Here is a 27783-nt window from a genome sequence, read left to right on the forward strand (position 1 = left end):
TTTAATTTCTTTCATCAGTGTCTTATAATTTTCTGCATACAGGTCTTTTGTCTCCTTAGGTAGGTTTATTCCTAGATATTTTATTCTTTTTGTTGCAATGGTAAATGGGAGTGTTTCCTTGATTTCACTTTCAGATTTTTCATCATTAGTATATAGGAATGCCAGAGATTTCTGTGCATTAATTTTGTATCCTGCAACTTTACCAAATTCGTTGATTAGTTCTAGTAGTTTTCTGGTAGCATCTTTAGGATTCTCTATGTATAGTATCATGTCATCTGCAAACAGTGACAGCTTTACTTCTTCTTTTCCCATTTGGATTCCTTTTATTTCCTTTTCTTCTCTGATTGCTGTGGCTAAAACTTCCAAAACTATGTTGAATAAGAGTGGTGAGAGTGGGCAACCTTGTCTTGTTCCTGATCTTAGTGGAAATGGTTTCAGTTTTTCACCATTGAGGACGATGCTGGCTGTGGGTTTGTCATATATGGCCTTTATTATGTTGAGGAAAGTTCCCTCTATGCCTACTTTCTGCAGGGTTTTTATCATAAATGGGTGTTGAATTTTGTCAAAAGCTTTCTCTGCATCTATTGAGATGATCATATGGTTTTTCTCCTTCAGTTTGTTAATATGGTGTATCACATTGATTGATTTGCGTATATTGAAGAATCCTTGCATTCCTGGAATAAACCCCACTTGATCATGGTGTATGATCCTTTTAATGTGCTGTTGGATTCTGTTTGCTAGTATTTTGTTGAGGATTTTTGCATCTATGTTCATCAGTGATATTGGCCTGTAGTTTTCTTTCTTTGTGACATCCTTGTCTGGTTTTGGTATCAAGGTGATGGTGGCCTCGTAGAATGAGTTTGGGAGTGTTCCTCCCTCTGCTATATTTTGGAAGAGTTTGAGAAGGATAGGTGTTAGCTCTTCTCTAAATGCTTGATAGAATTCGCCTGTGAAGCCATCTGGTCCTGGGCTTTTGTTTGTTGGAAGATTTTTAATCACAGTTTCAATTTCAGTGCTTGTGATTGGTCTGTTCATATTTTCTATTTCTTCCTGATTCAGTCTTGGCAGGTTGTGCATTTCTAAGAATTTGTCCATTTCTTCCAGGTTGTCCATTTTATTGGCATAGAGTTGCTTATAGTAATCTCTCATGATCTTTTGTATTTCTGCAGTGTCAGTTGTTACTTCTCCTTTTTCATTTCTAATTCTATTGATTTGAGTCTTCTCCCTTTTTTTCTTGATGAGTCTGGCTAATGGTTTAGCAATTTTGTTTATCTTCTCAAAGAACCAGCTTTTAGTTTTATTGATCTTTGCTATCGTTTCCTTCATTTCTTTTTCATTTATTTCTGATCTGATCTTTATGATTTCTTTCCTTCTGCTAACTTTGGGATGTTTTTGTTCTTCTTTCTCTAATTGCTTTAGGTGCAAGGTTAGGTTGTTTATTCGAGATATTTCCTGTTTCTTAAGGTGGGATTGTATTGCCATAAACTTCCCTCTTAGAACTGCTTTTGCTGCATCCCATAGGTTTTGGGTCGTCGTGTCTCCATTGTCATTTGTTTCTAGGTATTTTTTAATTTCCTCTTTGATTTCTTCAGTGATCACTTCGTTATTAAGTAGTGTATTGTTTAGCCTCCATGTGTTTGTATGTTTTACAGCTCTTTTCCTGTAATTGATATCTAGTCTCATAGCATTGTGGTCGGAAAAGATACTTGATACAATTTCAATTTTCTTAAATTTACCAAGGCTTGATTTGTGACCCAAGATATGATCTATCCTGGAGAATGTTCCATGAGCACTTGAGAAAAATGTGTATTCTGTTGTTTTTGGATAGAATGTCCTATAAATATCAATTAAGTCCATCTTGTTTAATGTATCATTTAAAGCTTGTGTTTCCTTATTTATTTTCATTTTGGATGACCTGTCCATTGGTGAAAGTGGGGTGTTAAAGTCCCCTACTATGATTGTGTTACTGTCGATTTCTCCTTTTATGGCTGTTAATATTTCCCTTATGTATTGAGGTGCTCCTATGTTTGGTGCATAAATATTTACAATTGTTATATCTTCTTCTTGGATTGATCCCTTGATCATTATGTAGTGTCCTTCTTTGTCTCTTCTAGTAGTCTTTATTTTAAAGTCTATTTTGTCTGATATGAGAATTGCTACTCCAGCTTTCTTTTGGTTTCCATTTGCATGGAATATCTTTTTCCATCCCCTTACTTTCAGTCTGTATGTGTCTCTAGGTCTGAAGTGGGTCTCTTGTAGACAGCATATATATGGGTCTTGTTTTTGTATCCATTCAGCCAGTCTGTGTCTTTTGGTGGGAGCATTTAGTCCATTTACATTTAAGGTAATTATTGATATGTATGTTCCTATTCCCATTTTCTTAATTGTTTTGGGTTCGTTATTGTAGTTCTTTTCCTTCTGTTGTGTTTCTTGCCTAGAGAAGTTCCTTTAGCATTTGTTGTAAAGCTGGTTTGGTGGTGCTGAACTCTCTCAGCTTTTGCTTGTCTGTAAAGGTTTTAATTTCTCCATCAAATCTGAATGAGATCCTTGCTGGGTAGAGTAATCTTGGTTGCAGGTTTTTCTCCTTCATCAGTTTAAGTATGTCCTGCCACTCCCTTCTGGATTGTAGAGTTTCTGCTGAGAGATCAGCTGTTATCCTGATGGGGATTCCCTTGTGTGTTATTTGTTGTTTTTGCCTTGCTGCTTTTAATATGATTTCTTTGTGTTTAATTTTTGACAGGTTGATTAATATGTGTCTTGGTGTATTTCTCCTTGGATTTATTCTGTATGGGACTCTCTGTGCCTCCTGGACTTGATTAACTATTTCCTTTCCCATATTAGGGAAGTTTTCAACTATAATCTCTTCAAATATTTTCTCAGTCCCTTTCTTTTTCTCTTCTTCTTCTGGAACCCCTATAATTCGAATGTTGGTGCGTTTAATGTTGTCCCAGAGGTCTGTGAGACTGTCCTCTGTTCTTTTCATTCTTTTTTCTTTATTTTGCTGTGCAGCTGTTATTTCCACTATTTTATCTTCCACCTCACTTATCCGTTCTTCTGCCTCAGTTATTCTGCTATTGATCCCGTCTAGAGTATTTTTTATTTCATTTATTGTGTTTTTAATCGATGCTTGATTCATCTTTAGTTCTTCTAGGTCCTTGTTAACTGTTTCTTGCATTTTGTCTATTCTATTTCCAAGATTTTGGATCATCTTTACCATCATTATTCTGAATTCTTTTTCAGATAGACTGCCTATTACCTCTTCATTTGTTAGGTCTGGTGGGTTTTTCTCTTGCTCCTTCTCCTGCTGTGTGTTTTTCTGTCTTCTCATTTTGCTTATGTTACTGTGTTTGGGGTCTCCTGTTTGCAGGTTGCAGGTTCGTAGTTCCTGTTGTTATTGGTGTCTGTCTCCAGTGGCTAAGGTTGGTTTAGTGGGTTGTGTAGGCTTCTTGGTGGAGGGGACTACTGCCTGTGTTCTGGTGGATGAGGCTGGATCTTGTCTTTCTGGTGGGCAGGTCCACGTCTGGTGGTGTGTTTTGGGGTGTTTGCGGACTTTTTATGATTTTAGGCAGCCTCTCTGCTAATGGGTGGCGTTTTGTTCCTGTCTTGCTAGTTGTTTGGCATAGGGTGTCCAGCACTGTAGCTTGCTGGTCGTTGAGTGAAGCTGGGTGCTGGTGTTGAGATGGAGATCTCTGGAAGATTTTCGCCGTTTGATATTATGTGGAGCTGGGGGGTCTCTTGTGGACCAGTGTCCTGAAGTTCGCTCTCCCACCTCAGAGGCACAGCACTGACTCCTGGCTCCTCAATTTGGGATGATTTGTTGTCTATTCATGTATTCCACAGATGCAGGGTACATGAAGTTGATTGTGGAGCTTTAATCCGCTGCTTCTGAGGCTGCTGGGAGAGGTTTCCCTTTCTCTTCTTTGTTCTCACAGCTCCTGGGTCTCTGGATAATATAATTTTTGTACTGTTTTGCATTTTGAAATGGGGGTCACTATGCATATCCACTAATTCATTAATTTACATCATACAATATTCAGAAAATACAGTATATTTTCTACGCTTATTGCCCAGTCTCATCCATGTTTTGCCTTCTTCAGAGGCAGGAAATCACTGTTACCACTTTCTTGTTGCATCTTTTTCTCTCTCTGCACACACAAACACACATGAATATATGTATATATATCTTTTTTTCCTATGTATGGTAATATACTGTATCTTTAAGAACTTTTAATACCTGATCATCTAGAAGTATGTTGTTATTTTTAATGACTATATAGTATTTCATCCTGTCTTTTTGGAGGAAGAAAGTGAGAGGGAGGGAGGAAGGGAGATCAGGCCTCCGCTGCAGAAGAAAGGGTAATAATTCAGTAGACAATGGTGAAATCTTGAAGGTTCTAGAACAAGAATATGATAGTATATGCTCCTTAAGAAAATTAATTTGGGAGTACTTTGCAGGATGAATTGGAGGGTGGGTGAGGCTAGGGATGAATAAATCAGGTAACAGACATAGTCAAAGATAAGAGGTAACAAGCACCTAACAAACCTTAGTGATAATTAAATGAAAAAGTGGGAGTGTAGGCGGAGCAATTGCAAAATAGGGTATGTTAAAACTCGACAGAGTGACTGGGTGGGAAGGAAAGAGTTAAAGATAATGAACTCCAAGTTTTCAGTGAATTAAGTACATGAAAGAACAATGATTCTACAACCAGAAATAGCCAAGTCAGGAAGAAGAGCTGGCTTGACAGGGAAAGAAGTGAAAGTCCATTTTCGGACACACTGGGCACAGGGCTCTGAAGTGGCTGCTTCAGAAAGTAAATGGAAGGAGCTTGGCTAATAGGAGGTATTCAAAATGTTTGCACTGAATTAATGAATGAAATACAGTATAGGAGCCAAGGAAGGTGGTCAGGGCTGCTTATGTGAAATTGGGAGATACCTGCATCAAAGTGAAGGTAGAACTTCATGGAAGAAAATGGGTGAAAGTACGATCCTGTTTGTTTCTCAGCAGTGCAGGATGTTGAATGTGGGACTGTGCATATTACTAATTTCTGTGTAATATGTGGTCCTTCTACTATAAATGGAAGGACACAGCAGAAGAAATTGCCGGGGCAGAGTGCTGGGGCAGTCTAGAACTTATTACTGATTGGTGAAAAAGTGAGATCCATATCCATGCCACCTTTCTAGTGCTGCAGGATCATCAGATTCAAGTGTCCTTACAGTCCTGACTTGCTGCACCAGGGTTTTCTGGGTTGGGAGAAAGTGATAAACAGAGGAAGTGGGGAAGGAGACTTTAAAAAAGAGGTTGGAGTAGTAGCAAAGCAGAGATGATTTGGATTCATTTCCTCATCATTTCCACCCCTGCTCCCTCTGACCTGCATTAATTCATTTACTCATTCATTCTTTCCACAAACATAATTGGATACTTGCTAGGTTCAACGCACTGTTCTTAAAGCTAAGGATATATAGGAATGAAACACAAAACAAAAAGTAGCCCTTCTCTTAAAGTGGTCAGTCTAGTGAAATTACAGGAAAATCCTTTCTGGTATTTTTCCTAAGGCTAATAGTGGATTCAGAATTTCTACACAGTAAGGGCTTAGGGCAGCCATCTGGTGGGCACTAGGAACTTATTTTAAAGCTATATTTATTTACCAAATCAACTGTTTTTTTTTGTTTTGTTTTGTTTTTAAGCTTATTGTTTGGGGGTGGCTTGGGCTCCTCAAGGATGTCACTGGAAGTTAAAACCCCCAAGGCCACCCTTTTGCTTAAGTCAATGTTTTAAGACATGCTTTTTGAGTTTATATCACTGCATTGTAAATAACTGACTGAATCCAAAAAGCACACTTCTGTGGAGAAGCCCACACTGATAGGAATGAAGCAGGGACAAACACGTGTCACTTGGGGCCATTGGTGACTGAGTTCCTATATCACGCCTTTTCTGAGCAGTGCAGGAAAGAGCTTGAGCTTTGCAACCTGTTTGTGCATACCAGCATGGTCACATGACCCTGGGCAAATCCTTTACCCTCTCTGAGCTTCGTATCTTCCCCTGTGAAATGGAGAAGATAAAGCCATGCTTCAGATTCTTATGTGAATTAAATATCCTAACCTGATGTAATGCCCGACCTGTAGCAGGCTCTCCATAGACATTTCTTACCTTTGTCTCTTTGTTTCTGTGGTCTCAAAGTGAGTAACAGAGGCTAAAAGAGGTGGACTGATGCAGAAAATGGGCAACACATAGAAGTTCTTTCTCACTTGCCTGTTCTCATCCTGCCTAAATCTGTCATACCCAGGTGGGAAGGACTCACGAACACTTCCCAGAGGCGTTCTCCCCGAAGCAATCAGAAATATTTCACTTCAAGTCTGAAGAACTGTTTAGAATTTGGACAGATTCGGATGATGCACAGACTAGGCACACCTGATCCACTTAGAAAGAAGCTGACATTTTCCGACCTCTCAACTGCCTCTTCTAAATCCTTCACTACACCCTTTTCTTTTTCCACTCTCTTCCCACTGGAGCTGGTCTTGGGCATCTGCTGACCTGCCAGTTGCTGCTCCACATTCATCAAATAATATGGCACCTACCGTTCAGATGTCCCTTTCCTACTGAGTCTCACTGTCATTCTGGGCAGCCTCCACAGCTATGAAATATGATGCATCTGAGACATCTGAGTCCCTAGCTTCACAAGTTCTTTTCTTCCCTTTGCTTCAGCCTCTCCACCGTGGTCACCCGAGTCCTGACTCCAAGGTGCTTCATCTCCACAATTGTAACCTCTAGTACAGCATCTTATTTCCTGAACACAGCTTCCTCTGTTTCCAACTCTTACTCTCTTTCTCACTAAACCTGTTCTTCAACCTTATTGAGATATTTGTCCCCTTGATCTTCAACTTCCTAATAAATCCTTCCTTCCTATCATCCTGTCCCTCCTTCAGCTTAAGGTCTGTGATTTTTTATTTAAATGAGTCTCTCCTTACCTCCTTTGCCCCCTTGTCCCTCCACCCCAACTGCTGACCCCAATCTCAGATCATTCCAGGTATCTTCCTTTCGGGCTTTTTCCTACCTGAACTACTAGGCATGGTGAGAGATCACAGCACCGTGTGCACTGTTGCATCAGTTGGGACCCAGGGATACCTGTAATCCTTCCACAGACTCCTACCCCAGCTCTTTTCTGTTGCCTCACCCAACTGGAAAACTGGACATGGCCCCACTTGGAATCCTCCAGGGACTCCTCATCCTTGTTAAGGTAACAGAGCATCCAATGCAGGTAGTGAATCAACCCCTGCCTTCCTCTCCACCTCTTTTCTTGTCATTTACTCACAGAACCACATTCTCCATGACTTGATCTGCTGTGGTTTCCTGAAGGCACCCTGCTCTCTCACATGTTCGTTTTTCTGTATTTGCTACTGCTTCTGCCTAGAATATCGCTCCACGTTGTGGTATGCTGGACAGGTACCTGCTCTTTGTCCAAGATCTCTCTAGCCTTACCTTTTCAGGAAGCTTTATCTCAAGCTCACTGCAGAGGATTTAGTACATCTCCCCTTGGGTCCCACAGCACCCCTGGCCTGCCATCTCTGTGTGCTGGATAGCAGCTGTTTGACCCTCCAGATCCCTTTTCACCCTGTATTGGCTTAAAACGACAGAGATTTATTGTCTCCGTTCTAGAAGCCAGAAGTACCACATCAAGAAACTGGTGAGGCCATGCTCCCTCTGAAGGCACGAGGGAAGAATCTGTTCCACGTCTCTCTTCTAGCTTCTGGTAGCTGCAGGTATTCCTTGGTTTGTGGATGCATCACTCGAGTCCTGCATCTCCACATAGTGTTTTCTTTGTGTATCCCCACAGTCTTCCGTCTGTGTCCAAATTTCCCTTTTTTCAGCTATCAAATTTTTCTCATAACACTATTAAAATAATAATTTTAATATTTCACAAATTTTGAAACAAAGAAAAAATAATCTTTGAAATTGAAGAGGTGACTGACAGTTATTAACACTTACTTAATTTTCTTTTATGGGTCCCAAACCTTTTATTCAGTGTGGTACTCTTGTCTTGTTCCCCAATACTAGTTGTGAGCTCTTTAGGGCCATAATCATATTTGGGCTTCTTTCTGACAGCATCTGGCAGAGAACTTTCTACATAGTATTTATTTCTTGAATTGGACATAGACATTCATTTCTTGGGATGTATATGTTTCATTTAAATTTCATTTTCTAATTATTCATTGCTAACATACAGAAATAAAATGAACTTTTTTACATTGACTTTTTGTCATGTGACCTTGCTAAGTTCACTTATTTGTTCTAATTTTTTCTATAGATTTTTTAGTGTCGTTTACATATACTATCATTTCATCTGAAAACATAGTTTCACTTTTTTCCAGTATAGACCCTCATTCTTTCTTTCTTCCTTTCCTTCTTCCCTTCTTCCTTCCTTCCTTCCCTCCTTCCCCTCCCCTCCCCCTCCCCTCCCCCTCCCCTCCCCCTCCTCCTCCCCCACCCCCTCCTCTCCTCCTCCTCCTCCTCCTGCCTTGAAGCCTTTCTTGACCATTATTTTGTCTTTCCCACTACTGTATTCAGAAATACAGATATGACTGGGGTCGTGCACCAAGGGCCAATAGCATACATAGAGTAATGTTTCTTTAAGTGTGATACAGGAACTGAAATAGAATTACTTAACGGTGTTTGATAAAATTGTAGATTCCTGGCGCCCATGTCATTCCTCATTCATACTCTGAGAGCAGGGCCCTGGAATCTGCATTTTAAACAAGCTTCACAGGTATCATTCATACTAAATTTAGAAAACCTCTGCCTCATAATTAATTATGTTTGTATGTGTGGGTTTGTGTGTGTGTGGGTGCACAGCATGTCTTTCTGCTATTTGATATGAAAAAGATAAAAACTAAGGCTCAGCAAGGTTAAAAAGCTCACTTGAATTCATTCAACAAATAAGTGGTAGAGGCAGGTTTTGAACGCAAGTCAGAGCCTGACTGCTTCCTGAGCATTCATAGTTTATGTTCCAAGTTAATTTTGCCTGAATTGTTCATAAGATTTTCCCAATCATTTGCTTTGCTTTAGCTTTGTGAAGTTTTTTTACAGCCTCACATAAGGGAGAAAGTTTTATGATCCATTTAAAAATGAAATCTGAAACTTACTTTCTAAAAGCAGTTGTTTCCTTTTGATTTGCAAATTTTTATTCAAAATTCATGTTTGAAAACCAGCAAAGCAATGAATTCTCTAAAAAAAGAATTTTTTGGTTCTTTTCAGATGTCTTGTTAACAATCCTGTGAGACCAAAAGAGTTGAAAAGAATATGAAAAGAATCAACAATTACTATTAAAAATCCTTTCTCAGGCTTCCCTGGTGGCGCAGTGGTTAAGAGTCCGCCTGCCGATGCAGGGGACACGGGTTCGTGCCCCGGTCCGGGAAGATCCCATGTGCCGTGGAGCAGCTGGGCCCCTGAGCCATGGCCGCTGAGCCTGCCCGTCCGGAGCCTGTGCTCTGCAATGGGAGAGGCCACAGCAGTGAGAGGCCCGCGTACCGCAAAAAAAAAAAAAAAAAAAAAAAAAAAAAAAAAAAAAAAAAAATCCTTTCTCGAACTACAAATTTTACCTTTAATACATGAAAAAAATTTTAATGCAAAAATTAAAAATAAAATATTAGCAGCTAGGATTCAATATATATGGAAAGAACTTACCATAATCAAGAAGTTTATTCCATAACTATTAAAATAATTTATTAAAGTAGCTCATCATGTTAATAGGGAAAATTAAAAGAAAAAAAGGATTATTTCTATAAAAGGAAGAGAGCCTTAATAAAAATCAACATTTATTCCAATTTCTAATTTTTAAAAATTGGTAAAATATGAATAAATGGAGATTTCTCTAACATGAATCAAACATCTCTCTTAAGCTAACAGTCAGCAATATGCTTAAGAGTGAAACTTTAAAACATTCTCATAAAGCCAAGAACCATACTAGGTATCTCTTAAGACACTTGTCCAGTTGTTAAGACTCTGTGCTTCCACTGCAGCGGGCACGGTTTTGATCCCTGGTTAGGGAACTAGGATCCTGCATGCTGCGTGGGCAAAAAAAAAAAAAAAAAATTGTTACTTGTTCTGTTCTGGAATTTTTAGTCAAGGTAACTAGACATCAAAGCTAAATACCTCATGAAAAAGAGGAAAGAATAATTTGTGTAAGTGCTATGATTACATTACTGAAAACAGAAATTATTTAACAGAAAAACTATTAGAAATAATTTTTGTAAAGCTCAGTTAAGTTGGCTGGTTTCAAGATAAATAAATAAAAAAAATATTTTTATGATATAGCAAAAGCAATGAGTTAAAATATATCAAGGGAAAACTATCTTAACTATCTTAATAGAAACAAAAATACAAAACATCTAGAAATTAATAAAAATGTAGGATTGATATGTAGAAACTTTTTCAAAAACATAGAGGAAAATAATTTCCCAACTTATTTTATAATTTTAATGCAAACTCCATCAAAATCTTTACGGTTGGCAAGGCAAATTTAGAATGATGACATTTCAAACTAGACAGGAAAAGATGGACTATTGGTTATTGATTTAGTGCTATTTATACTATTGACTAGTCATTTAGAAAATATAAAGTTGAATCCCTACCTCACACCTTATACCAAAATAAATTTGATAGATTAAAATCTAAATGTGAAAAAGGAAACCATAAAAGCAGTGGAGAAAATGTGTTGATAAATAATTATACGGTCTGGTGTGGAATTTTGAGTATCTTTATTTTTCTATTTATATTTTCTGTTTACTTTCTTCCTAGAGTGAATATGTATTAAAAAGTGATTGTGTGATATAAAAAAAGTTTTTTCCTATGTAGAGTACTTAGGCCAACAAGAAATTATGGGACAAAGGAAGTGATTCTTTTTTTCTTCAGGTCCAAGCAAAGCCCAGGTTTGGTTCATTCTGACATATTGGATAATATTAGTTGTCCTTGTTTAATCTTTTTTACTCACGTAGTTTTTTCTATGTTGTGATGGATGAAATAATCATATATTCTCCTTTTCCTAATCATAAGGCACGGGGTCTCCCAGAAGGAGTAGTGATTGATGACAATAGGAAGCCAGCATGCTATAAATATAACCAGAATATCCATGCTGTTGCTGAAAAGGAGTCAGTGAAACAATTCTCTTCTTAAGGTGGTTGTTTCTTTAAAACTTACTTTAATTACATTTTAAAATATGTGCACACTTTTATTAACAGACATTACAAAAATTCTGTTTACTATTTATTGACTACTGGCTGCTAGTTGTTTTCATTAGTTGTATGAATACTAGGGTGAAATAAAGAGCATTATTTATGGCTATCCTCACTGGAAGATGTAATGTTTTAAAGAATGAAGTGTGCTTTTTACATTTTCCCACATCAAACGATTTTTTTCTTTTTCTTTTTTTGGTTTTTGCTTTTCTATTTTATTCATAACAAAGGCAAGTTTCCCTCCAAAACCCAGAGATCGGTGGTAGAAAAATAACAAAGGAAAAATCCCCAATCCGTATAATAAAAACCTGGGAGTGCAGGTTAGGGGGTGTGTGTTGTGGAGGAGGGGAGGGGTGGATGGATAACCAGCCACAGAGGATTAGGTGGAGGTTTGGTACCTGCTGAAGTTGTCCAGCACCCGTCATCCTCTCAGCATGTTGGCCTTCTTTGGGTCTTCATCAGCAGGACCATAGCAAGTGACATTCAGTACAAGAGCTGGTGTTCTTGGAGCCTGTGAACAGATACTGGGTTTTTGTTTTGTCGACTGGAAAAAACACACAACTTAAAAGTTGAGAATTATATTTTCTTAGGGGACATTACTGAGGACTATAGTCCGGGAAGGCAACCTCTCAGATAACTCTGAGGGACTGATCCAAAGAGGTAAGGGAGGAACAAGAATATATAGGAGTTTTTGCTGGGGGAAAAAAAAAATCATGTAGTCGAACGTCAAAAGATTACTGCTAATCACAAAAAAACAGACTTCTCAAGTTAATGATTTTAGTGCTTTACTATGTATGGGAAGAGTCAAGAGTCTGGACTCATTGAAATTATTCCTTTGATATGCATCTTAATTATCAAGGGCCAGTGTCCTGTTTTCTCCATCCTGAATTCCCCCAAGGGCGCACCTACCCTGGCGTCTGCAGTGGCTCATGGCTGAATAACGGGCAACATTCATCTGTTGTTTACTGGAATGGCAGACAACATTCTTTGTTTACTGAAACAGCAGCATTTTAAAAAATCCACAGTGTCCTTTTATTTTTCTGCTGACACATAGCACTTTATTTGTGGGGAGGCTTGGTCTGGGAGAGGGGAGGCCGGGATGGACACCTAGCACCCATCTAGGCCCATTTTCCTGGACATCAGGTGTTATCTTCATGCAAGTTTGGAGGAAACACCCTTAGAGATAAAATCCCCAGGGGGCAGCATTGTGACTGCCAAGCAGCAGGGGTTGGAGGAGCATCCTGGGCACAGCTGGGCCCTTGGGATGACAGGGCTTCAACGTTGGGCTCCATGTCCATGGTTAGAAAGCAGTGGCTGTACCTGTGCACACAGGCACATTGTTGGGGCCCACCAGGAACTTCTCCAAGTTCCAGGCCACGTCACTGCAGCACACTGAAGACCAGATGAAGTACTTGGGGCCGGTCATGAGTGCAGAGACGTTGTCATTGGACGCTGGCAGGGCCTCAGGAAAGAAGGCAAGAGCGAGTGTGCCCACGTGCCATTCATGTTGCCTGAAGCTGGGCTGGAACCTGCTGCCAGGACAGATTTGGAGTTCAGGATCACTTTGTTCTTGGCGTTTTCCTGATGTCTGAAGTGGTTGCCCGGGAAGCTGAGCACTATGTGTATCAGAATAATTTAGGGGGACTTGTTGAAATGTGGATCAGTTGTATCTTTATTCACTCCAAAATTTGAATACCACTTGAGACCCTTTTATTTTTTCTGAATGCCTGTAGAAATTCACAGTTGATTACACCCATTTTGGTATTTTATTTTACTGCTTTTCATTGTTACTTAATTGTTGGATGTGCCTGTGAGGTCCCTATAGTTTTGTTCCACACATTTTGTTCCATACATTGCCTAAATATTTCAAAGCTGGAGTAAATCCAAATTAAAAAAAAAAAAGAGTTCTACACGTCTGAATTTTAAAAAATTTAAAAAATACACAAAACCCTTGAATTTAAAAAAATACACAAAATCCCTGACTAGTGATTATTAAGTGCTTGGATCATGACTGTATTCTATTAAAAAATAATTCCTACATGTAACTGGAAATAAGATTGTTATTTCAGCCTTAGAAGAATGATAGAGTGAAACTTTTGATTATGTATGTAAATATATAAAAAGTCTTCCTACTAACAAGACTTTTTTTCTCCCCAGCTATTAAGCTAACCATGAAGAAAATTATCATCAATACACGGCGCTCTTTTGTAAACATTCCCAATGTGATTGTACCAGATATTGAAAAGGAAATAAGAAGGATGGAAAATGGAGCATGCAGGTAAATGCATGCTTTTCTCTATGTTTTTTTTTTTTTTTTTTCCTGGCTGTGTTGGGTCTTCGTTGCTGTGCGCAGGCTCTCTCTAGGTGCAGCGAGCGGGGGCTACTCTTCGTTGTGGTGTGAGGGCTTTTTCATTGTGGTGGCTTCTCGTTGTGTGGAGCACAGACTCTAGGTGCGTGGGCTTCAGTAGTTGTGGCACACAGGCTCAGTAGTTGTGGCGCACGGGCTTAGTTGCTCCTTGGCATGTGGGATCTTCCTGGACCAGGGATCGAGCCTGTGTCCCCTTCATTGGCAGGTGGATTCTTAACCAGTGCACCACCAGGGAAGTCCCTATTTTTTTTTTTTTTTTTTGGCGGTACGTGGGCCTCTCACCGTTGTGGCCTCTCCCGTTGCGGAGCACAGGCTCCGGACACGCAGGCTCAGCGGCCATGGCTCATGGGCCCAGCCACTCCGTGGCATGTGGGATCTTCCCGGACTGGGGCACAAACCCGTGTCCCCTGCATCGGCAGGTGGACTCTCAACCACTGCGCCACCAGGGAAGCCCCCCTATGTATTTTTAATACTAGCCAAAGTTCTTCAATTTAACTAAGCTTAATTTCAGTTTAACTTTTAATTTGAAACCTTGAACTTTGTATTTTATTTAATTTAGTGAATTTATTCTTTAGGACAGCCTTACTTATCTAACAAATGAACATAGATATTATTGTGGTGATTCTTTAGATGCACCTTTGCCAAATATTTTGTTAGTCACTGGCAAGACCTTTCCTCATGGGACATTTCACATCTAAAGGGATAACATTACCATAGAGAAATGTGAAAAAAAATACAAAGTGTGAAATGCTAACGTGTTTTAAAAGTATAATTTAAAGTGGTTACCCTATAAATGAATAAAATTTGTATAAATGTGGATGAATTTACTTTTAGTGGAAGGAAATGTTATTACAGGTTCAGAAAACTGTATAACCTGACCTGAAGTACAGATATCATACTTTTGATTTGATAAATATTAGCTAATCAATGCATCAAACAATATAAATATGGAAGACCTAGAAAGTAGTTTCTTAATTACACGTATTTTACTGGATTGTGCATATACTCTATCTAATTCTGTGTATTCTGAACAGTTGTCATCTCACTCTTATTAAAAACTGTTGTCTGTGTTCCTTTGAGAGAGAGAGACGAGAAATGAGACATGTTCCCCCACAATGGTTTAAAGCACTGATCTAATTAATCTCTGCCTCCTATTGAACCATAGCTCCTTTTCTGATGATGATGACAGTGCCTCTATATTTGAAGAATCAGAGAGTGAAAACACTCATGCAAGGGATTCCTTTAGAAGTAGTCAACGTGGAAGGGGACAGCCATCACAGAGGTGAGCAGTAGGATCTATCCCTCCACATCAGTGTTTAAACTATTATTTAGATGAAAGAAAGGTGTTCTACTCTTCCACTCAGTGGGCTTGGCCAACACTCCTGCTACCCAGCTACTCTGCAGGATCTCGGGAGTAAATTGCTACTTCTGTTCCTTACCCTCTTCTTCTCTTGGGAAACTGCCACTGCCTGATGATAATTTGTGTCCATGGGGCTCCAAGCCATGAACACTCTTGCTGATCATTTTCCCTGAGACCCGTGTCTGTCCCTTAGGAAACCTTATGCCTGAGTCCTCTCTGATTTCTTCCTTCTTTCTGATCCTTCTTCCAAGCAATTACGTGTGAGAGGGTTTAGCTGTCATTCTCTAAAATGGTCTCTCCCATTCAATCCTACTTTCAGGGAAGCAGAGCGCTAGGGTGAGTAACGAGATGAGAAAAGCTAAAAAATCCTTAGGGAAAAAAGTACTTGTGGAAACTTCAAACGTGTGACCCTGAGAGTGTGGGAAGAGTGTGGTATTGGTGTGGATCAGGGGTTCCCATCCTGTCAAACATATTTACTTCTACTTTGTTTTTTTCCCTCTTTTTTTTCCCCTCCTGTTTCTTTTCTCACTGACCACCTTCAGCTTTCATACTGTTTTCATTTGTCTTGTCTTCCCTTCCTATCTTCCCGGACAATCTAAGTCTTAATTGCTTTCTGGGAGTTAGTAGCATCCAAACTGGCTTACTCAGGGTGTGGAGGATGGTATTGTGATGCATTGTGAGCACTGATTAATAAACATTTATTAATTACTTTGGTTCATGGCCCTGATATTCAGCAACTCATGTTTCGTGGAGACTCTATATTTTCAAAAATTACCTAGGCACTAGTTAGTAATGGGTAGAACCTGAAAAGAATTTGTTCTTTAAGACTTTTTATTTACTCTGGACATTACACACATGGTGACTATTATGATTTCACTGTGCTTTTTCATTTCCCAGGGAGCAGTACTTGCCTGGAGCCATTGCACTTTTCAATGTTAACAACAGCAGCAATAAAGAACAGTAAGTACATTGACAATAGTAAACCAAACCTTTGTTTTTAAAGAAAGACAGTAAAAAGGTAGAAATACATCTGAATGTGTTATACTGCATATATGTATCAGATGTATCAGAAATACATCTGAATGTGTTATACTGCAGATAAGGGCAAACTCTATCTAATCCAATGGCAAAGTTTTTCCATTATTTTGTCATTTGGTTATTTCCTCCTGAAAAATGTAGCTACTCATGTTACAAGTAATATGTATGTACGTATGTATGTATTTGAATACATGTAGAAAAACCATGTTTATAGCATATATGAAATTGCCCCACCATGTGGTTAGGGTTAGGGTGGCTGACAAGATAAATAAAACATCATTAATCCTTCCCATTCTGAGCCAATGTGTCTTAGGTCAAGTTTCCCAGGAGACAGTCTCTGAGAAGGAGCTTTGTATACAGAGGTTTATTGGGAGTGCTCTCAGAAATGATACCTAGAAGGGAGTTAGGGGAGTAGGATTGGGTAGAAGGAGAAGTTGAACTTCAGAGAATAGAGTTGATGTGCCATGTGATGCTATGGGGAGCTCTGGAGAAGGGATGGCCCTTCAGAGCTGTTCCATAGTTAGGCAATAGGACTGGGCTTTGTACCCATGCGCAGTCATTGTATGAGGACTGCCTCTAGGAAGGGGTGCATAATTTTGAGCACGGTGGCTTCCTTCAGCCAAGGCCAGCCAAGGGAGAGGGAAACTATGAGCTGGCAGCAACCCAAACTGGATAGTGGCACTGGTCAAAGCCCTGAGGCAAAAAAGCAAATTAGTATCCATAATATATATTGATTCAAGTCAAGGTTATTTGATGCCCTTTCCATGGTGTAATTAACTTGCCATCAAGTGACTGATTGCTTTCCTCAAGTAATGGAGCTCTTTTAGAGTCATAGCATTAGTCTTTGTAACTGGAAGACTGGACATTCAACAATAGCAGCAGTTAAATCGCCTGGGTGAACGGGACCTCATGTGTTGGGCCCGTGTATAGTCTCCATCTCTGCCACCATGGTTGCTCCATTCATATCCACATTGTGCCAGCATTGAGGATGCCAGTGACAGAGGTTGGCTTTGTCAGCAGGCTGATTTATTCTGTCTACTTGGTTGTTCTTTTCTTTTCCATGGCACCTACTATTTGACGGGCATTAATATGGGATACAAAGGTTTTAAAACCTTGTGCTCATGCCCATAAAGTCCATTTAGTCTGCCTATTCTCCAGAATTATTTTTCCCGATCTTGCAATATTTTTTCATCAGGTCCCTGACCAACCACCCAATGCATTGTGACTGCCCATGAATCACTGTATATTCTTTTTTTTTTTTTTTAAATAATAAATTTATTTATTTATTTATGGCTGCCGTTGGGTCTTTGTTGCTGCGTGCAGGCTTTCTCTAGTTGCAGCGAGTGGGGGCTACTCTTTGTTGCAGTGCACGGTCTTCTCATTGTGGTGGCTTCTCTTGTGGCAGAGCACGGGCTCTAGGCACGCGGGCTTCAGTAGTTGTGGCTTGCAGGCTCTAGAGCGCAGGCTCAGTAGCTGTGGCACATGGGCTTAGTTGCTCCGCGGCATGTGGGATCTTCCCAGACCAGGGCTCGAACCCGTGTCCCCTGAATGGGCAGGTGGATTCTTAACCACTGTGCCACCAGGGAAGTCTGCCTTGTATATTGTTAATTTAGGCCATTGCTTTTCCCCCACAAAGTAGATGATTGTGCATTGCTTAAAGCTGTGCCATTGGTAAGATTAACCTCAGTATCTTTTAAGGCCACCTCTAGGTAAGGCTGTATTGTAGACAACAGCTCATTTTGGCTTGCATCCAGATGCTAAGCTGACCCACCCACAGATCATGCTCCATCATTTGTTCCTATAAGCCCAGTATATGGCCATGGGTCAGGGGGGAGGAATAGCTTTGATGCAGCAGTGGTAGATGACATGGGGCGAGGGTGCCGAGCCACCTGCTCAGTCCCAAGTACATCACTTTATCATGTGACAGGTTGCAATACAACCTTATGACTTGTTAGTTCTGGAAGGATCCAGCTCATGGTCAGCAGTCATTTTCTGTCCCATGGTTAGATAATCCTCTTTCAGGACCCAATTAACATGATGTCATTGATATGGATATAGTGGACCAATGTGATACTCTGAGGAATGTCCACATGGTCCAGGTCCCTCTAGATTATGTCATGACAGTGGGAGGGAGAGTTAACATAGCCCTGGAAAATAGTGTAAATACATACTGTTTTCCATCCCATGTGAATATGAACTGTTTCTGACCCTCTTCCCCGGTAGTGGTTAAAAATAACACATTCACCACGATTGACCCAGAACCTTAGGAATATGGTATTGATTGGGTGAGTGTATTGTTTTTCACATCTGCCACAGTGACTACAATTGGAGCGATTATTTGGTTGATTTTGCATTAGTCTGCTGCCATCCACCAGGATCCATTTGGTTTTAATAGGGGCCAGACATTGAATTAAATGAGGGTGTGATGGAGAAGCACCACCCCTGCATGCATTAGGTCTTTAAGGATTGCATTTCCTTTCCTGTCCAGGTTGCAATATTGCTTTTTGCCAGCAGGTAGGAGGCAGCTTTAGGGCTTCCACTTGGTCCTCCCCACTATGTTAGCTCTTATTCCACAAGCCAAGGAACTAGTGGAGATGAGGAGATGATTGTCATTCTGCCAATGACTAAATAAATGCATTCCATGTTTACATAGAGGAACTGGACAAATGACCACAAGGGGGCATCCTTAGACCCAGTGGAGGCCCCACAAATTACTACCAAACCACCATATGTCCCTCACTTTAATGGGGGTGGGGCATGATGATGCTTTAGTCCCTGGGTCTCAATATCAACTTGGGTCCTGTGTGAAAATGGCCTTTAATGTATCTAGGTATTCTTTTTTACCCCCAGTGTACAGTTACTTAAGTAAATGATCATTGGTTTTCTTTGGAGGAAAGACTGGGGAAATCATTACTGAATATACTTGTCATGGTGTTGCAGAGTCCTTCTTCATGGGGACTGGGCTTCTCCTCTGACTGGTGGTTTCATTTCTGAGAGCTACCTCAGGTTTAGAAACTATTAAAGGGGTTGTGACTTTTTATTGGGGTAAGTTGCCATTAACCTCCTGAGCATCCATTTCCAATTTGTTTTTTATTATAAATGTAAAACAGTACCCTAACAAGTCAACAAGTTGCCCATCTATCTAGGAATACAGTATTCTGTTAACCTCTTCCATAGTGCTCTGTGGGTTAAGACCCTGGCTACTATGCTCACCTTACTGATAATTAAAATTATCAGACCTGTTTCTCTTCTGATGGGTAAGCACTGCCACTGGTCTCTGTGATTTCTAGATCCTGTCATCCCTATTGCTCTCAGGGAAGTCTAGTTCTGTACCCAGTTCAGCATCTCTCACTATCAGCCCTGGTCTACAGAGGACAGCACCAATGAGCTTCTCAGTAATGTTGGTGCCCCTCTCACCAGCACATTCCCTGTCATTTTTGTATCCTCTGAGCCCTCTTAGGGAACATAATCAGTTGGTGGGCTATTTTTCTTACTTAGTATATCCATTTTAGCCTACCACTTCTCTGAATCTTTCTGATACCTTCCTCCACCATGTGCCATGGCATTTTATAATTTATATTTCACTTACTGTGAGCTGTCACCTTTTCTGAGCTTCTAAGAGCCATCCAAGAAGTGTGCCAGCACCATCTCCCAGGGTCTATGTTAGGGTGTTAAATCTTGTATCATAGGAATGTACTCCCATAGCAATAAACTCCCCCTTATCTAACTTTATGTTCTGTTTCTGTTTGTACATGACAATCTTAGGTGCCAAGCCCCATCTCCTTGTCAATTTTATCTCCTATTTCTCCTTAGTAGCAGCTTTCTAGTTCTGCTGGGCCATTCCTATACAGACTAAGTTCATTTGTATATTTTCACCTGAAAATTTTCCTCCCTTTAACATCCTTTCTCTTCTTCTTTTTTTTTTTTTTTTTTTTTTTTTTTTTGCGGTACGCGGGCCTCTCACTGTTGTGGCCTCTCCCGTTGCGGAGCACAGGCTCCGGACGCGTAGGCTCAGCGGCCATGGCTCACGGGCCCAGCCACTCTGCGGCATGTAGGATCTTCCCAGACCGGGGCACGAACCTGTGTCGCCTGCATCGGCAGGTGGACTCTCAACCACTGCGCCACCAGGGAAGCCCCCTTTCTCTTCTTCTTAACCTCTCCAACTCTTACCCATACTCTGAGGCCTAGGTTTAGACCTACTTCCCTTTAAAAGCCTTCCCTGACTATCACAGTGGTAACGAGATGCCTGATCATTCATGCCTGAATAATACATTTTCCCAAGATATCTGAGCCAACAATGACAGCCTACTATGTCCTTAGCTCTGTCTGACTCAAGAATCCATTCTTCTGCTGATAGAGAAAGCCAAATGCAGAAGGAGCCAGCTAATCCCATATTCTCCACTCAAGAAGAAAGTGTATAAAGAAGAAGGTGATCTCAAATCTGGTGAATGATTCTAACTAGGATTCTACGCTGTTACCACAGAGCTTTTTGTCTGCTCATAAAACATTGCTTCAGCCAGGATTACCCCTCTAAAGAAAATTGATGGCATTTTCTTGAAATTCTCAAAACTCTTATTCAAGTATAAATACAAGTGACATCAAGAAGCTTAAATTTTAAGTACCCATTTTTTGGATATACATTGAGACTTTGAAAGTACACTCTTGGGGGCTCTTGTTTCTTAAATTTCCCTCCCTGGGTTTATGCCTTTATCTACCTCCATTTTCTCCAATTTTCCACACGCACTAATTCCCAGGAATTTTATTTGTTTATTGTCTGGGTGCATGTCTATTTCTTGTTGAACCCACCATTAGGAGATCAGATTTCTGGTCTCTGAATATGGGGGCAGGTCTTTGAACACGGGGGCAGGTCTTTGAACACAAAGCCCAGAATTCTTGCCCAGTGCAGAGGAAGGTAAACAAGAATGGAGGTCAGAATGTAATTTGATTATGTGATATATTGGTTTTTTTCTATAGAAAACCAAAAGAAAAAAAGAAAAAGAAAAAAGAAAAGAAGAGGTAAGTAAGACTTTGGCATGAATCACCCCACATTTTTCTATCCATAACATTTTTGTATTTTGCCAACTACATCCCTCATTTCTTCAGCAAGCCAGATGATAAAAATGAAAATAAAAAGGACCCAGAAAAGGAAAAGAAGAAAGAAAAGGACAAAGACAAGAAAAAGAAAGAGGAGAAAAGCAAAGACAAGAAAGAAGAGTAAGTATTTTTACTGGCATTGAAATTAGGAATAAATTTGTGATGGGTTTAGGATGCAGGGATAATTTCCCACAAGTTTATAGTAAAGAGGCCCAGTGTAAAGACTAAATAAATTGTTATCAAATGTGAATTTAATTTTTTTCAAATTTCCTTAAAATTAGCAATGGTAGCCTTAGTTTTCTAATCAAGAATTTTCAGCATCATGGTTAATTTCCTTCCTTAAACACTGGTGAAAATAAACTTACCACTGGGACAGATTTAGGATCCAAAGAAAATTGTGTTTCTAGGATCTTACCATCAATATTTTTAGTCGAAATAAAAATGTAATAATTTCATTAACATTTTTGAGTCATAAATACTGTGTGGCAAATAATCCAAAGTAAAGTAGTCTCATTGCAAAAGCCATGCCTAATTTTGAGAGCAGTATAAATGCTGTCAAAACATCAGCTATTTGAAAGAAACTTTTTAAAACATTTGAGAGTTAGAGTTTCACAAGGATAAGGCTGAGTGATATTTTCAGAGCTATCTTTTTGCTTTTTATTAAAGAAAATATTGTCTTCTAAACTTACTCAAAGAAAACTCTTTACCAGATGATGGTTTACTTATTTGTGCCTGTTAGAAATGTGTTGATGTTGTATAAAAGAAAAAATCCTTAAAAATATAAATTTGATACCAGAAAGTTTAAAAAAAAATGTCCATTTGATCATATAGTTCCTTCCTTCCTTCTTTCTTTTGCCCTCTATTGCCTCTCAATTCTTCATACACACTTAAGAACAAGCACTTTATATTAGATTGTGTTATATTCTTCTCTCCATACAGATGAGAAAGAAGCCATGAGTTCCCCCTCACAGTGTGGTCCCCAATTGTTTTGTTACCTGGTAGGGGGAGTGGTAAAATCATCATTGTCCCACCAACCATTGCCTACCAAAGGGGTCTGTGGAATATCCAGAGTTCGGCATGATCTATGCCATTGTTCTCTCTCAGTAGCTGGAGTGATAGAAGTGTCTGCAGCATCACAGTAAAACAAGGTTTTTAATAAAAGTCTAAAGTATGGTTTAATGTAAGACTAGTAATTTAACTATCTATCCACCCCTCCCTAACCAGTTTCTTATGACTAATGCACTTATGCCAAGCTAGTCTTCCCACTGTGGAGTGAGCTTCTTCAGCTTATTTCTAATTCATCAATTGTGGGCGATGGGCATAACCATATTTGATATTTGAAATAAAAATATTCTTGTTTCTTGGTAACCTTCCCCTTTATTTCCAATTGCTGCTAGGGAGAAGAAGGAAGTCATGGTTATTGATCCCTCAGGAAGCACGTATTACAACTGGCTGTTTTGCATCACCTTACCTGTCATGTACAACTGGACCATGATTATTGCAAGGTGTCTATATATTTTTGTGGATCTCAAACCACTTCTAGTTTCCAAGTTAACTGACTTAACAGTTTGGCCTAGAGCTCTTTAGGACATACCTCCTTTCTCCACCACAGGTTGTGAAGAGAGGTTGCATCATTCTCAATGTGTTTTCCTAAGAGCAAGAGTAGCTGCTTTGGTTCCCAATATCCTTGGAAATCCAGTATGGGGATGGGGGTGGGGTGGGGATAGTTTTAAACTTTTGATTGCTCAATCATTTAATTAGAACTTTGGGAGAAACTTTTTATTTTCTTTGGCCTGCAAGAAAAAAATTTTGCCAAGACTGGAAAAAGATCAAGGATCTAGGTTTTATAGAGCAAGATGTGTTTCTCAAGGGATATCTATGGTTCCTTGTCTTTTAGACAGTAAACATCTCAGCCATCCAGGACCAAGCATGATTTCCCAAGGCATTTTGGGTACAAATAGTCAACATGAACCTGGCTATCAATGTGTATCACCCAAAAATACTTTGACGTTAGCTTGAAGTCATTTATTCTCATTTGATGTTTTCACAAAGCTGACTAGCATAATGGAAAGAATGTTGAAATTCAGAAGTGTGAGAAAACTAAATCCAACCCTCAGATTTGGGAATAGATTTGGGAAAGCCATGGTTGATTAAATGGACTCCAAGGACCCCTCCTCGCCTTAGTGTGTTATACTTCTCATCGTGATAAAAATTATACAAAGAGGACTTTTACTTAAATTGGTCCCATTTCATTTTATTTATACAAGTTTTTCTTTTACAGAGCATGTTTTGATGAACTTCAGTCTGATTACCTAGAATATTGGCTCATTCTTGATTATTTATCAGATATAGTCTATCTTCTCGATATGTTTGTACGAACAAGGACAGGTAAATATGTTGTTTTGGATATTTTGTAATTTCATGCTTTTATCTCTATGTATAACTTGAAATTTCTTTCTTTTTTTTTTTTGCTGTACGCGGGCTTCTCACTGTTGTGGCCTCTCCCATTGCGGAGCACAGGCTCAGAGGCCATGGCTCAAGGGCCCAGCCTCTCCGCAACATGTGGGATCCTCCCGGACCGGGGCACGAACCCGTGTCCCCTGCATCAGCAGGCGGACTCTCAACCACTGTGCCACCAGGGAAGCCCAACTTGAAATTTCTTAATTCAAGTATTCTTCAAAAAAAAAAAAAAAGACTCACAAAAATTTGTTTTAGAGGAAAAAGCACTCTTGAAAGTAAGAGTACCATATACCCACCCACAGGCTTAGGCCACTCCAGCTGATTCAGAAGGATGTTACTAGGCAACCTTCTGGATGTGGATTGATGGCTTTCCTCCATTTTTCTGTTCATTGGGTTTATACCAGGAGAGAGGAATAGAGAGAACAGAAATATTCTGCCAGTTCTGTGGGGAAAGGGTAATTGCTACCTAACAGAGATACCTTGAAGAGGCATGGGGGAAAATGTCATTGTACTCAGCAGAGCTGTACTAGAAATTTTATAAGAAACAGGATGTACATCCTTAATTCAACTTTGTGGTCCATGATGAGGCATTATTGACCAATAATCTGGGCAGGATCTGATAGCTTCCGACTTAAGTATTCTTGTTAAGTAGGTATAAGCTCATTTTTCTATACTACCACATGCAAAGGTAACCTGTGTATGCAGAGTATTGCTTTTAAGAATCATTATGTAAAATAAAGACATTCTCTAATATCAGTGCACTGGAGCAATGCTTCAGTTCAGTTCTATGCACAGCTCTGGTAACCAGGAAGAGAAACAAATTTTTCCCTAGTGAAATATATCCTGGTATTGAAATTCTGGGTTTAACACACAAGGTGCATGGTAGCAGCTTAAGAGAAAGGAAAATCCCAGATGTCTAAGGAAGCCTGGGAGGGGCAAGAAAGAGATATGAAAGTGAAGCCTCAAATGACATATGCTTCACATTGAAGGGGCAAGGCAAGAATATGCACAATAGTCAAGCAGCAAGGAGGTACCCAAGCTTCAAGGGTGGGGCTGGGATTCTGACAAAAGAGTGGCATGAGGAATTAAGCACAGTGCTAGAAAAAGAAAACTTTCCAAGAACCCTGTTCATAAAAGGCATAGCTTTACTTGGACAAGATGCTGACTCTAGAGAGGTCTGTATATATACCTTGTATATATACATTGCATATAATCTCTCACTTCTGTACTTACAAAGCTTTACTTTTTATTTCTGCAAAAGAACATTTTCCACAGCCATATGTTGATCAGTACTCATATCTTATTACATTGCTAAAAGCATATTTATTGGAATGAACTCTTGTTTTGAACTCAATGAAGTTTGTTGAGAGTTACTTTAGAAAAATTTACAGTGGCATAAAAAGGAAAAAACATTACTTTTTTTTTTTCTATTTTAGGTTACCTAGAACAAGGACTACTGGTGAAGGAAGAGCTTAAACTCATAGAGAAATATAAATCAAACTTTCAATTTAAACTTGATGTTGTATCAGTGATACCAACTGACCTGCTGTATTTTATTCTGGGCTGGAGCTATCCAGAAATTAGACTAAACAGACTACTAAGGATCTCTCGAATGTTTGAGTTCTTCCAGAGAACAGAAACAAGGACAAACTACCCAAACATCTTCAGGATTTCTAACCTTGTTATGTATATTGTCATCATCATCCATTGGAATGCGTGTGTGTACTTCTCTATTTCCAAAGCTGTTGGATTTGGAAATGATACGTGGGTCTATCCTGATGTTAACGATCCTGAATTTGGCCGTTTGGCTAGAAAATATGTATACAGCCTTTACTGGTCTACACTGACTTTGACCACCATTGGTGAAACACCACCTCCTGTGAGGGATTCTGAGTATATCTTTGTGGTGGCTGATTTCCTAATTGGAGTGTTAATTTTTGCCACCATTGTTGGTAACATAGGTTCTATGATTTCCAACATGAATGCAGCCAGAGCAGAATTTCAAGCAAGAATTGATGCAATCAAGCAATACATGCATTTTCGAAATGTAAGCAAAGATATGGAAAAGAGAGTTATTAAATGGTTTGACTATCTGTGGACCAACAAAAAAACAGTGGATGAGAGAGAAGTCTTGAAGTATCTACCTGATAAACTAAGAGCAGAGATTGCCATCAATGTTCACTTAGACACGTTAAAAAAGGTGCGCATTTTTGCCGACTGTGAAGCTGGTCTGTTGGTGGAGTTGGTCTTGAAATTACAACCCCAAGTCTACAGTCCTGGAGATTACATTTGCAAGAAAGGGGATATTGGACGAGAGATGTACATCATCAAGGAAGGCAAACTCGCCGTGGTGGCAGATGATGGAATCACTCAGTTTGTAGTATTGAGTGATGGCAGCTACTTCGGTGAGATCAGCATCCTTAACATTAAAGGCAGCAAAGCTGGCAATCGAAGAACGGCCAACATTAAAAGTATTGGCTACTCAGATCTGTTCTGTCTCTCAAAAGATGACCTCATGGAAGCTCTAACTGAGTACCCAGATGCCAAATGTATGCTAGAAGAGAAAGGGAAGCAAATCTTGATGAAAGACGGTCTACTGGACTTAAACATTGCAAATGCTGGAAGTGATCCTAAAGATCTTGAAGAGAAGGTCACTCGAATGGAGGGGTCAGTAGACCTCCTGCAAACAAAGTTTGCTCGGATCCTGGCTGAGTATGAGTCAATGCAGCAGAAACTGAAGCAAAGGCTAACCAAGGTTGAGCGATTTCTGAAACCACTTATTGACACAGAATTTTCAGCTATTGAAGGATCTGGAGCTGAAAGCGGGCCCACAGACTCTACACAGGACTGAAAAGCTGGTTATTCATAAGGACATGCCTCAAGATCCTTTTGGTGATGTGATGATGGCACCTGTAAGTTGAAAGAAGAGAATGATTCAGCTGGGAATTTTTCCATAAGGAAAATGTGCTTTGGTGCAGGGCACCAAAGGCCGTACACTCACTTGTGCGGTACTGTGGCTAAAGAATCATCACACTTAGAATTTTTCACAATGGATAACGTGCAAAGATATAAACCAATTAACTTATCAATATTTATATCTTCTGATTTTTTCACATGTGCTTCTTTTATGTAACACTCTTTATAAAAGTGAACAAGTATCCTTCACTTTCAGGCAATTTATATTGTTAAGGAGCAACTGGGAATTACCGTGTACATCATGTTCAGGATACCATTTAAAAAGAATTAGAATGGAATAAAGTAAAATAAAACCTAAAGCTGTAGTGGATATTATTTATTTGATAATTTAGTAGAGAGTTTAGGATATTTTAGAGCATCTGGGGCATTTTAGGGACCTTAATCATTTTACTCTAGGGCTTGGGAAGAATGGTTGAGAAAAACTTCTTACTGATAAAAGCATGACAAACCATATATATATATATATATATATATATATATATATATATATATATATATATATGAAATTGAAAATCATAAGATGTTATAGGAATCTTTTATAATAAAATTTTTTTAATTATCTAATTATTAAGACCTGATAGCAGTGGCTACTATCTTCTTTCTCTTGACTGACCAGCAATAAGAAAAAAAGATAAAGGTAATACTCTTGCTGGGTGATGAACAAAGGAAATTGTTGTTAGAAAAGGAGACCTGAAAGTTCTATGGTCCAGCATGGGCATCATGGGAGCTTCTTAGAAATTCAGAATCTCAGGCCCTACCCCAGACCTGCTGTATCAGAATCAGAATTTTAACAAACCCCTAGGTAATTCATACATTAAAGCTTGAGAAGCACTTAGCTAGAGAACCAGGAAGGAGTTAATGGGAGGATGGTTCTAGAAAAGAAAAGGGAACTATATGACAAGTGTGTGCTCATGGAAGACATTGCTAATCAATTATACAACTCTACTGCTAAACCCAGATGTGGCTCAATAAATTCTCAGATCACTGGAATTGATATCAGATTTCTATACGTGCCTGTAATAATACGACTTAACGTGGCTTCTTGTTAATTTGACATTTCAGATATCTATGTGGACCTCAATCGGTGCATGCCAATGGTAGAATTTATCCTACTCTACCAATAGAATATTTATTGAATTATACATTGTCTTTTCAGCCTTACGTTTCCCTTCTACATTTTATCTGTCTCTTTTATATCGGCAGGCAAGTACTTCTTCACTACAGAGGAAGTGGCTAGTCCTGGAGTGGGTGGATCGTAAGT

At 39.4% G+C, this 27783-nt stretch overlaps 1 protein-coding gene across 1 annotated transcript in view; it reads left to right on the forward strand.

Annotated features, from left to right (window-relative positions):
* CNGA1 (cyclic nucleotide gated channel subunit alpha 1) overlaps positions 1 to 26397 on the forward strand; it is a 36457-nt gene extending 10060 nt beyond the window's left edge. Inside the window, exons 2-9 of the mRNA XM_060091175.1 lie at positions 13384 to 13504; positions 14760 to 14876; positions 15852 to 15914; positions 20967 to 21008; positions 21096 to 21206; positions 22484 to 22591; positions 23368 to 23474; positions 24983 to 26397. Of these exons, the coding sequence (XP_059947158.1) occupies positions 13398 to 13504; positions 14760 to 14876; positions 15852 to 15914; positions 20967 to 21008; positions 21096 to 21206; positions 22484 to 22591; positions 23368 to 23474; positions 24983 to 26397 (2070 nt within the window). The 5' untranslated portion in view covers positions 13384 to 13397. The remainder of the gene's footprint in view (positions 1 to 13383; positions 13505 to 14759; positions 14877 to 15851; positions 15915 to 20966; positions 21009 to 21095; positions 21207 to 22483; positions 22592 to 23367; positions 23475 to 24982) is intronic.
* Positions 26398 to 27783: the final 1386 nt, after the last annotated feature.

This window comes from Mesoplodon densirostris, chromosome 1 (assembly GCF_025265405.1).
Source record: "Mesoplodon densirostris isolate mMesDen1 chromosome 1, mMesDen1 primary haplotype, whole genome shotgun sequence".
Classification (NCBI taxonomy): Eukaryota; Metazoa; Chordata; class Mammalia; order Artiodactyla; family Ziphiidae; genus Mesoplodon; species Mesoplodon densirostris.